The sequence below is a fragment of the Alligator sinensis genome, unplaced genomic scaffold (assembly GCF_000455745.1).
Source record: "Alligator sinensis unplaced genomic scaffold, ASM45574v1 scaffold740_1, whole genome shotgun sequence".
Taxonomy (NCBI): domain Eukaryota; kingdom Metazoa; phylum Chordata; order Crocodylia; family Alligatoridae; genus Alligator; species Alligator sinensis.
In genome coordinates, this window is record NW_005841964.1 from 2031019 (window position 1) to 2042805 (window position 11787).

Sequence of the window (11787 nt, forward strand, 5' to 3'; positions counted from 1 at the left end):
TGTTTCGGGGGGGAGGGGGGGGGGGGGTGCTTTAATTAGAGTGGCTCTGAGAGCCACTGTAATTAAAGTCCCTGCAGCATCATGTGTATTTAGTGTCACGTGCTTCAAAATGGTGGCAGGGGTGCTTTAACTAAAGCTCGTTCAATGAGCTTTAGTTAAAGTGCCCCCACTGCCATTTTGAAAGTGGAGACACTGAATATATGTGATGCAATGGCTGCTGGAACGCGCTAATTAGCACACTCCAGCAGACTTGTAGCAGACTTGATTAATCAAGTATGCTCTGATGCGTGCTAATTAGCATGGGTTGGAGCAGAGGTCAGTCACATGTATAAGTGCCCTATAAGACTAGGTACAGATGTTCCCAAAGTCCAAGGCAGAATCAATCTAAGTTACATGGTTTTCTATAAGTGGCATAATTTAGATCAGTAGTGAATAGAACACAGGATGCTGACAGATGTGCAGCTCCCTGCTATAACTCATGGTACTTCACAGGAAGTGCTATGAGTTACAGCATTCCCCACAACCCCACAGAAGTTGACTGTTGGGTCCAGGTTGGGGGACTGAGCTCCAGTTTGGAGCAAGTGCATGTCTGCAGCTGCTGTCCCCTAGCCCTGCCCCTCCCCTTTTCCAGCTCCAGTGTTGTCTTCAGAGTGGAAGGCAGGGAAGGGAGCATAGGAAGCTTAGTTTGGGGTTTTCCCAGCCTGTGTTGGAAAATGGGGCAGGTGGGTTGGAGTCCCCACTTCCAATCCACCTGCCCCACTCTCCAGCACAGGCTAGGCAAACCTGAAACAGAGCTCCTTCCCCTCCCTTCTCCCTGTCCAATTCTGACGACAGCCCAGCCCAGTGCGTGCTGACAGACATTAATGAAAGTTCTGCGTTGGAGCACCTTCCTGTGAATTCTCCTGTAATGAGGGTTCAGATGGTTGCGTGATCACAATCAGGCATTTTTAAAGCACCCTGCAGCTGTGCGCTTTTGTCAGTGGACAGGTGTAGAGAGCTTCAGGGGACAAACTGTCACTTCTGTCAGTGCCCACACATTTACCCTTTGGTGCAGGGGCAAATCTTAAGACCAGGTTCTGCCATTTTTAAACCAGTCTACGTGTGCTGAATCTCTGTTCTGTTATGGATATAGGCTGGTTTTGTGGGCTGAACTTCTGTTCTGTTATGGTTTCCAAACACATTGACCGGTAAAAGTGTAATGTCTGTACCTGGCCTAAGGGATTCATTTTAATTAAAGACTATGTTGTTTAATTTATTGTTATTAAACAGTAATAGTTTTGTATCAGCATGAAATAATCAATAACAAATGTAATACTGAAACTGAACAAAGCTTATGTTTATAACGCCAAGAAAACCTCTGAAGGAATCTTTTTATGTACATAACTTAGTGTTGTTCCTTTTTTGGCAATTAGCTTATAGTTTTGACACTGCCCTGTATACTTGTCTATTCTGCTGAAAAAGCAGCAAATTGTATGGAAGGAGGAAAAACAACCAACTGTGCAGGCTGGGAGCGATCCGGGCCCTTTTTCGCGCCGCGCGGGCTGTGGCCAGCAGCCCGGGCACGCTGGGTCGGAGAAAACAGGCGGCACGCTAGAATTAGTCACGGACGCGTAATGGTTGATTTAAGATTATTTACTTACACCGAAGATGGTCACGGTGCAGGCAGGAAAACTTGCTTGAGTTGCAGTTACAGATAGAAAAGAAGAGAGGCGGACTAGAGTTCCTTCCTGTGAACATTCTTCTAGCCCATCCGGTTGGAGGCTCTAAACCGTGAGCCCGTCACGCCAACCGAAGAAAGTACTCGAAGAAAAGAGCTCTGAATAGACTCACACGAAGTTTGCTAGGCTCCGTGGAACTTGTGCGTGCAGGGAACACACAGCATGAAGTCTCCTCCTCCTGGTGTTCGTGGAGTCCTCCAACTTGGGCAGAAACCACTCAAGCTTTTTATACAGCTAGCAAGCCAATCACTAGCTGCCACGTATGAATAATTTCACGCAAGCCAATAATGGGGCTCGAATTATTATAATACAAATGGCGGGAACTCTTTGCAATGTGCATTTCTGTGCTGCAACAAAGAAATGCATCCTGCAAAGAAAGCTACTGGTGGCGGGAATTCTTTTGTACTGGGGTTTTCCTCTGCAGCAGAAAACTCCACCGTGCAAAGAAGCTGCAATTTAGCAGGAACAATTTAGCAGTGCCGAAGCACTCACAAAACAAAAATCACACCCTTGGGTTGTGACACCAACATGTTTCAGCTTTGACAACTCAGCTGCAAGACATGCAAGGGAACAGGCTTATCCTCTGTTTCACCACTCTTTTTAAAGTTGTATAGGTTTTGATAATTAGTATCTAAAGAAGTGATTCTCAACCAGGGTTCCTCAGCATCGGTGCTGTGGGGTACCATGCAATATTAGCACTGTTAAGTGTGCAAACATGATTCACAAGATAAAGTTTTCAAATAGGAATCCATAGTGTTAAAAAATTCTGACCTTTCAGAGTTATTTGCAATATAATAATTGTTCTGTTATTTTTCTGTAGTCAAAAAAGTGTGAAACCTAAGAGCTGGCATTTTCCAAGGTATGCCTCAAGTCTATTGAGGGGTGCCTTGAGTCTAAAAAAGATTGAGAACTACTGATCTAAACAAACAAACCACTCCATAAAACTCTATTAGTAAGGGAATTAAATGTGTTAAGATAAAACAGGTCCTGAGTTTGCTCCAAGAATATATTTGTTTGTCTAAAATGAACTCTTCTTATTGCTATAAGCTCTTATTTAAAAAGGCATTTGGTGAGAAGTACCTCAGTATTCAGGGACACCCCCTGTCCTCCAAACCTTTGTGAAACATGGAGTAAAATTTACCTGGTAGTATTTGTGTCCTTGTAAAAAGGCCAACCCAGAAAAACTCAAATTTCTGAAAAACAGTATAGGAAGAGTTGAGGAATGCACCAACACAACTTTAGTTTTGTTTCCAGCCCCATCTTCACAGTCCCTACCCTCAACTAAATTAGAAAGCTGCAAACTATCCAGGTGCTACAACAGGGGTGGGCAAAATGCAGCCTGGGGGCTGGATGCGGCCTGCTAGGCCATTCCATCCGGCCTGCGGGGCCCCTAAAAAATGTAAAATTAATATTAATCTGCCCTGGGCTGCCTGTCATGCGGCCCTCAATGGCTTGCCGAAACTCAGTAAGTGGCCCTCTGCCCAAAATAATTGCCCGCCCCTGTGCTACAAGAATTATTAAGTGCTACAAGATTTAACAAAACAGAACTCAATACATGTAATATATTTATTTGCATTCTATTTTTAACGATGACAATTTTAGGGGAAAAAAATCTAAAAATGTGCCGAAATGCAAACTGTTGAGAGATCTGTATGCCATCTATGGTTGGGTGAAAAAGAATGCAGTGACCCCAAATCCACATTTTTCGTGATTTAAAGGAAACAATGTTATAAATGGGGGATTGGTTCCTGAACCAAGGCCCAATACCCTGTTTTCACCAAAAATAACCCAGAATTTTGTAGTCAATCAATTATAGATGAGTAATATAGCTACATTAATGTATTTATATTGTAAATAGCAATCATATTGATTTGGAAAGACTTCTTTGAGGTGACTTTGCTGGACTTTTTGAAGGGCTCTTGGTTGGACATTTTGAAAGGTTCTTGGCTGGAGTCTTCCAGGAGTCTTGGCTGCAGGTTTTTCTGGAGTCTTGTCTGCTTTCTTCATAGTTTCATAGTTGGTAGGGTCGGAAGAGACCTGAGTAGATTACCAAGTCCGACCCCCTGCCATGGGCAGGAAAGAATGCTGGGGTCAAATGACCCCGACTAGGTGATTATCTAGCCTCCTTTTGAAAACTCCCAGGGTGGGAGCAAGCACCACTTCCCTTGGAAGTTGGTTCCAGATCCTAGCTGCCCTGACTGTGAAGTATTGCTGAAGTATTGCCCGAATCTACTCTCAGTCAACTTATGACCGTTATTCCTTGTTACTCCTGGTAGCACGCGGGGGGAACAGGGACTCTCCCATTGCCAGCTGGTCCCCCTTGGCCAGTTTATAGACAGCCACCAGATCCCCTCTCAGCCTTCTCTTATGGAGGCTGAACAGGTTCAGGTCCCATAGCCTCTCCTCGTACGGCTGCCTATGAGGAGAGGCTATGCTGCCCCCTGATCATACGAATGGCCCTCTTCTGGACCCTCTCGATGCTGGCCACATCCCTCCTGAAGTGCAGCGGCCAGAACTGGACACAGTACTCCAACTGCGGCCTGACCAATGCCACATAGAGGGGGAGGATCACCTCCTTGGACTTGCTCGTGATGCATCTGTGGATGCATGACAAGGTGCAGTTAGCCTTCCTGACCACGTCCCCACATTGGCGGACCATGTTCATCTTGGAATCAATAATGACTCCAAGATCCTTTTCTGTCTCTGTGCTGACAAAAAGGGAGTTCCCCAGCCTGTAGGTCTGCTGCTGATTCTTCCTCCCCAGGTGTAGTACCTTGCACTTGTCAGTATTGAACCCCATCCTATTCTCATCTGCCCACCCCTGTAACCTGTCCAGATCTAGTTGTAGCCTGTCCCTCTCTTTTAGTGTGCCCACTTCTCCCCACATCTTAGTGTCATCCGTGAATTTGAACAAGGTGCTTTTCACCCCCTTGTCCAAGTCGCTGACGAAGATGTTGAACAGTGCGGTCCTGAGGACTGAACCCTGGGGAACACCATTGCCCACGTTCCTCCAGGTCGAAAATTACCCATCCACCACCACTCTCTGGGTGTGGCCCTCCAACCAATTTGCAACCCATCGGACTGTGTAGGTATCGACACCACAATCGCCTAATTTTTTAATGGGAATGGGGTGAGAGACAGTGTTGAAGGCCTTCCTGAAGTCCAGAAAGACTATGTCCACCGCAACACCTGCGTCCAAGGATTTTGTGACCTGGTCGTAGAAGGCCACCAGGTTGGTCTGACAGGACCTGCCTCTAATGAACCCATGTTGGTTGCCCCTAAGCATGATCTCCCCTGCTGGTCCTTCACAGATGTGGTCCTGGATAATTTTCTCAAAGAGCTTCCCCAGGACTGAGGTAAGACTAATGAGCCTGTAGTTTCCTGGGTCCTCCTTCCTCCCTTTTTTGAAAATGGGGACCACACTGGCCCTTTTCCAGTACTCTGGCACCTCGCCAGAGGTCCCACAATGACCTCTGCTAATTCCCTCAGCACCCTGGGGTGGAGATCATCAGGACCTGCTGACTTGGACACGTCCAGCCCCACCAGAAGTTCCCTGACTAGGTCCTCACTGACCCTGGGCCTGGCAGTGCCTCCCCTGGGTCCATTGGGGATCCCATTGCGGGGGATGCCCTGGTCCCTGCTCAAAAAGATGGAGGCAAAGAAATTGTTAAAGAGGTTAGCTTTGTCGTCTGGTGTGACCACCAGATTTCCAAGCATTTCCTGCAGAGGCCCTATGTTACCCGGTACCTTCTTTTTACCCCCTGCGTGTTTAAAAAAGGACTTCTTGTTATCTTTGATCCGGGTCACTAGTCCCAGTTCCATCTCTGCCTTAGCCTCCTAACCACCCCCCTACAATGGAGGTATAATTCTCCTTGGTCATGGCCCCTCCCTTCCATTGGGTATATGCCTCCTTTTTAGCTTTGAGATGTTCCTGGATGCCTTTGTTGAGCCATGGGGGCTTTTGAGCACTCTTGCCCACTTTGATCCATGTAGGGATTGTCACCCTTTGGGCTTGGAGGATTGTCTCTTTAAGGAACGACCACTCTTCTTGGACTCCCAACACCTGCAGGAGCTCACTGTGCCCCCCCAGCCTCCACAGGCACAAGGCATTCATGTTGGCAGGTGTACAATCATTATCCAGAACATGTAGAAAATCACTCCAGAAGACTCATTAGCGCTGTAGGCTGAGATCAAGGCTATTTGGAAAAGACATCCTGCAGAAAAAGGCTAGTACGTTCTCGCCCCTGAGAAAACGCCAGGCAGATGCATCTGGAAAAGGAGGAGGACAGAGCCTGGGATGAGTCATGAGAGGAGGAATATGAAACCACAGGATCATTGTCATATTTGTATGACAATTTCAACCCTTGTATGATATACTATCAAAAACAGTAAAAGTGTTCAAGATGTACAATAATTTTTGAGACAGCTCATTGGTATAGCATATGCAAAACCCAAGTCACTCCTGGGGAGTCTTAACTGACTTTTGGGTCTGCTGTCGGCACTGTCTTATGACCAGGGATCCTGGTTTTCTCTAATAACCAAAAATCCCAATTTTTTAAATGAAACACCATGATTATATATAATAATAGTAATATATATGAGCTAGACTGTTCTTAGTGGTAGCAGATGACAGAAGCTCTCAAGTTGCAGCAAGGGAAGTTGAGGTCTGATATTACGAAATATTTTCTCACTAAGAGGGCAGTAAAGCACTGGAACATGTTACCTAGAGAGGTAGTGGAGTCTCTATTCTTAAGACCCAGGTAGACAAAGCCCTGGCTGGAATGGTCTAGTTGGGGATGGTCCTGCTCTGAGCAGGGAGGTGGACTGGATGACCTCCAGAGGTCCCTCCCAACCCTAATTTTCTGTGATTCTAAATACGCATAAATAAACTGGTCTCTATTCTGTGTTTGGCTCAGGAATGAAGTAAGGAAGAAAAATGTGAACTCTGGCTGAATTAATAGCTCCTATATTTGTGCCTTGACACTCTGTGACCAACACAGGATGCATATAGCCAATCATACTACCAACAGAGCAGGCTTGCCAGAACAACAGAAAGTGATGTAACACTGGATTTGAGTGGTTTGGTACAATGTGGTCCCTGTGGCAAAACTTTTTTTGACCATTGAAATCACTCCAGAAGAATCATTAGCATTGTAGGCTGAAATCAAGGCTTATTGGAAAAGACATCCTGAAGAAAAAGGCTAATATGTTCTTGCCTCTGAGAAAACATCAGGCAGATAAATCTGTGAAAGGAGGAGGACAGAGTCAGGAATGAGTCATGAGAAGAAGAGGAAGTTCTAAATTACCAATTGTATTATTACCACAACACTTAAGAGCTCTAGCAGATAAGGAGTACAAACAGTGGAAAGAGTTGGTGCTTGTCCACAAATATGGTTTCTGTGCATTGCTGAACTGGTTCTCACTTAAGCTTATATTCCTCCTGTTGAAGAGTACTGCAAAGCAAAAATCTCACAATAAGAATGACATGTGATGTACACATTTCTGAATGTTCCTAGGCTGCTCAAATATGACATAAAATTATGTTTGAAATGTTCCTGCAGTAACTGCTGTGGTCAGAGTTACTGAGCATAAAGCAGCTACAGAGCATAAAGCAGCCCAGGGCAGCTGTGACACATGGGGCCAGTGACAACATCTGGCTGATTTTCATGACACCAACATAATGATGCCCTGCGATAGCAGCGTTTTTTTCTGCTTTTGCCTTCCCAAGTTGGATCCTGGGACAGCTCCCCCACTCTAGTTACAATACTGGCTATGGTATCAGAAGTAAGCCTTTGGCTGAATAGAATTAACATAAACTTCTTCAGTCATACTGTTTTGTCGGACTTCAGTTTATGCTAGAGGGATTTTTTAGTTTTGCTACAGCTTTTTGGGTAAAGAGTAAAGGAAGCTACAGGAACAATTGAATCCTGACAATGAAAGGAGAAAAAAACCCTTCCGCATAGCACTACTAGTAAAGGTGGCTTATGCCCATAATAGATAAGAAAGGCCCGAAACGTTCCAATGGTTTTGAACAGATACTGATACTAACCACAATATATGATTAAGAAGTTAGGATCTTACAAATACCTGAGAGGCAAGAAAGACTTAGGTAGTAGAACTATGAACTGAAGATTACTGAGATACAACTTAAAAAGTTAATTAAGTTATACAGAAACAGAGGTAAATCACTGTATAGTTCAAAATAAGAACTAAATGTAAGGAAACAAAAACATTGTTTGCAATGTTTAATTAAACGTGATAAATTAACAACACTTAACCAGGAATATATACATGGTATCAATTATGAAATTAAACCAAAAAGGTTCAAGTAAAGGAATTTTTTAAGGCCACATAAAAAGAAGCTTTTTACAGTGAAATGCAACAGGGCACATCTACACAAAGCACTTTACTGTGCAATAAAACTGATTACTGCGCAGTAAGTGTCTGCATCTACACGTGCAGATGCTTACTGTGCAGTAACTAGCTCTAATCGTGAGTAAATTTGCTACCTGCAAATGCAAGCAGAAAATTTACAGGGGCTGGGGAGTTTGGGCAGTGAACAGGCTCTCCAGCTCCTGCCCTGCGATCCAGAGTGAGGGCTGGGAACTGTCCTTGTCAAGGGGCAGGTCTCAGCCCTGTGCCCCAGTTGGCAATCAAGATGCAAGGCTTGGAAAGAGTTGCAGGTGTGGGGCAGGTCCCAGCCCTCTGCCCCATCTGCCAGTGGGGCAGCTAGCAGTGAGCCCCCTGCCCCCAGTAGGGGAGCTGGGACTAGGAACATTGTCCCCGCCCTGGCAGCAGGCAGCACCCCTGGGGGCATGAAGCAATGTCCCAGCCCCTGCCAGAAGATAGCTGTCTCTTTTCCCAGTGCTTGCTGCCAGATGCATGGCCAGAGGGGCAGGAGCAGTTTGCTGCCAGGAACATAAATCTGCTCCCGAAACTGTGCATGTGTCTGTAGATGCCTGCCCAGGAGCATTTACTCCCAAGTAAACTTTTTTCAGATCAATGCACGTGTAGACACACCTGCTGCCAACCTTTATATTCATGCAAGACAAGGGGCATAACACTATACTAATTTGGTATAGGCTCAGAATGAATGTGCTTAAAGGATAAAATGTGACTATTCAATAACATAAGCATGTAGAACAAAAGCTAAAACCTAGCAAAGGGTTTTAAAATCTTGAAAAAAATATCTAGGTGAAAGTATATCATCTAAGTTAATTAGCACAACAGTATTTCTATGAATAAACTGTTAGCACGTTCACATATAAACAAGTATAAACACTAACAAGCTACAAAAACCTTTCTTCTTTTAAGGTCTTCTTAAACCATGTTAAACCTATTGGGATCTGTCTTACCACAAACAAATTAGAATGAAAATTGTGTTAACATTTGTAGGAAGTGTTCACACACAGTTTGGATTTTATAAGGTTAATGATGCTAGAGACAGAGGCACAAAAATTAATCTCAGTGTTGGTAAACTAGATACATTCTATAAAGACTAGAAGTTTGAAATTAGAAGTAGTTTTCGCTTTTTCCAAAATAGCTCACAGCAAAGGCAGTGAGGGGGGGATGAAGGAGAAAAGGTGAAAGTCTGTCTCACACACAAACATGCAGTAATGCTTCCCAACAGAGGGAGAAGTGAACAGATTAGACAGAAGTCTGAACAATAATGGTTAATGATGTTTATATCAAGGTCATGCTCTGTTCCTTAGCTGATGCAGTGTTGCTTTCAGGGAAGCACAGGAAATAATACTGCTTCTTGGTCATTCTGATGAACTGAACTACTGAGATCTCAGTTCAGTGTGCCCAATTCCCACCTTAGTTTCTATCATTATAAGCAGTCTAAACCAAGACACTACAAGTTGTCAGAAGAAAGAAAAATCAAACTATGGCCTTCAAGCATGTATTAATATGCAAAAACTGCCCTGCCTATGGACTAAGAAGCCAGGAATACTGCAGAAAACTGGATTAAGTGAAAGGTATTAATTAATAGAGCTGATCTTTGCAGAATATGAGGGACATAAGTAGTCTCCTGCTCAGAAAGCCACTTTTTTGACATGTGTATAAGGCACAAAAGCAAGAATATCTGTAAAGCATAGGTCTCTAATGGGACAGTCATTGAAATAGGTAGGAAAAATCCATACAAACTACTCAGACTATGTGAGGCTTATTGTTTCCAAGGTAAAACAGCTCTAATCAAAGAAAATATTTTCTCGGAGAGACATCAGGAACCTACGGAAACAATGAGTAGGTATCCAAGCTGTAGTCCATAATAGAAGATTGCCTTCACAAATAGGGATAACATGCTGAAGTATATGACCTAACTTGAAGGAAATACAAGAAAATCATTAATTAAGTGTAGTGATCACACAGGTGCACATGAATGAAAAAACCTAAACACTGAACTTGATTTGTGAAGCAGCTGGCAACCTCTGCAGACCCTTTGTCTAGCTCTCTTAGGGCCGTGTTACACCTTGCATTGTTAGCCGCACAAATGTTGATCCAGGTTAATGCTAGCTTGGAGTTTTCAGCAGTTGCATCTTTAGTCTAGAAATCTCTCTCTCCCACCTACACAGCTATGACTTGCCACTAGAGGCCTGGTGAGCAGGAAGGTCCCTTCCAGCCATACTTCTCTATGCTATGCTTCTAAGGCAAGGCTGGGAGGGCAAGTGCCTAGCTCCCTTGGGCTAGCAGGGGGAAGACGAGACTGCTTGCTGCAGGGTGTGTAAGAGCTGATGGAGGTAAAAACCAAAGCAACTCCCATGAAACCAAACTAGCAGCTGGCCCATGGGACTATTTCCATGGGGCTAAGACTTGGCACCAGCTGCATTACAGGGGGCAGCACCCCCTGGTAGGATGGCTTGAGCTGCCCCCAGTTCCCCTCAGGGGCAGCTGTCCCCATGATCCAGGTCCAGAGCTGGCTTGTAGTTTGCTAGCAGGTAGCTGCACCCACTCCAGTGTTGAGGGAGGGAAGGAGCACTGCCGAGGCCAAGGCATGCCATCTCCCCTCCCCCCACACAAGTTGGTTTTACTCAGCAGCTGGGAGCAGAGTCCACCTGTAGCCAGTTTCTATGTCCACACAGGCAGTGGCAGAGTCCTGTGCCTGAAGCCTGGATCCACCTTCAGCCACCCCATCCTGGAGCAGCAGCTTCCTCCCGATCCAAAGCAGCTGCCACCAGTTCTCACTGCATTGCGTGTGGATCAGGCGCATGCAGCAAGGCGCTGCTGGAGCCGTGGGACTGGAGCTCTTTGCCCATCAGGAAAGGTAAGGAGCAAGCTGTAGTACAGGCAGTCTTTGACTTACAACATTTTAAGTTGTACAGTGTTTCATACTTACAATGTATAAATTGACACCCTGTTTCAGCTTTCTGACGTCAGTTTCGACTTTACAACACTTGATCCGACACCACGCCAGGCAACACAACAAACTTGTTCGCTGGCATATCTCCCTGGAGAACATCTGCCCAAACTTCCTTGGACACTGCCTTTACGATTTTCTACACGTTCTGGACAATGATCGTACACCTGCCAACATGAGCGCCTTGCGCCCCTGGAGGCTGGGGGGGGGCACAGCAAGCTCCTGCTGGTGGTGGTAAGCAGGAAGCTTCTGCAGGTGGCAGTGGCAGTTGGTGGTGGGGGGTGGGGAGGTGGCAAGCGCTGACCACAGGCAGACACCACCGGAAGCAGCCAGCAGTTATTGTGGACCGTGTGCAGACGCCACTGGCGGTGTCAGTGGCACCTTTTCCCACGTGGTGCGCCGCCACACTCAGGGGGTGCACATGCACCCATGTACACCCCCTACGCATTGCCAATGCCTGCCAACGCTGCCACACAAGTAAGAAGGCATTGGCTGAGGCCAGGTCAGCCCTGGCACCAGGACTTCTGCCCCTCTGAAATGTTCCCCCGCCTGCAGGAGAACTTTGCCTCCTCACATCTGCTCTGCCCTCTCAGAAACCGAGAGATCAACACTTTCATGCCCGGCCCGGCGTGCTCAGGAGGCGGCACAAGCGAGTTATTAAGGGGCTGCACGGACACATGCGCACCCCCGCCACAGGGCAAAGCACTCAGT

At 45.8% G+C, this 11787-nt stretch overlaps 1 protein-coding gene across 1 annotated transcript in view; it reads left to right on the plus strand.

The window, feature by feature from the left end:
* Positions 1 to 11787, plus strand: part of DNAJC3 (DnaJ heat shock protein family (Hsp40) member C3) — a 79103-nt gene that overhangs the window by 14281 nt on the left and 53035 nt on the right. Inside the window, exon 3 of the mRNA XM_025200338.1 lies at positions 10806 to 10983. Within this exon, the coding sequence (XP_025056123.1) occupies positions 10806 to 10983 (178 nt within the window). The remainder of the gene's footprint in view (positions 1 to 10805; positions 10984 to 11787) is intronic.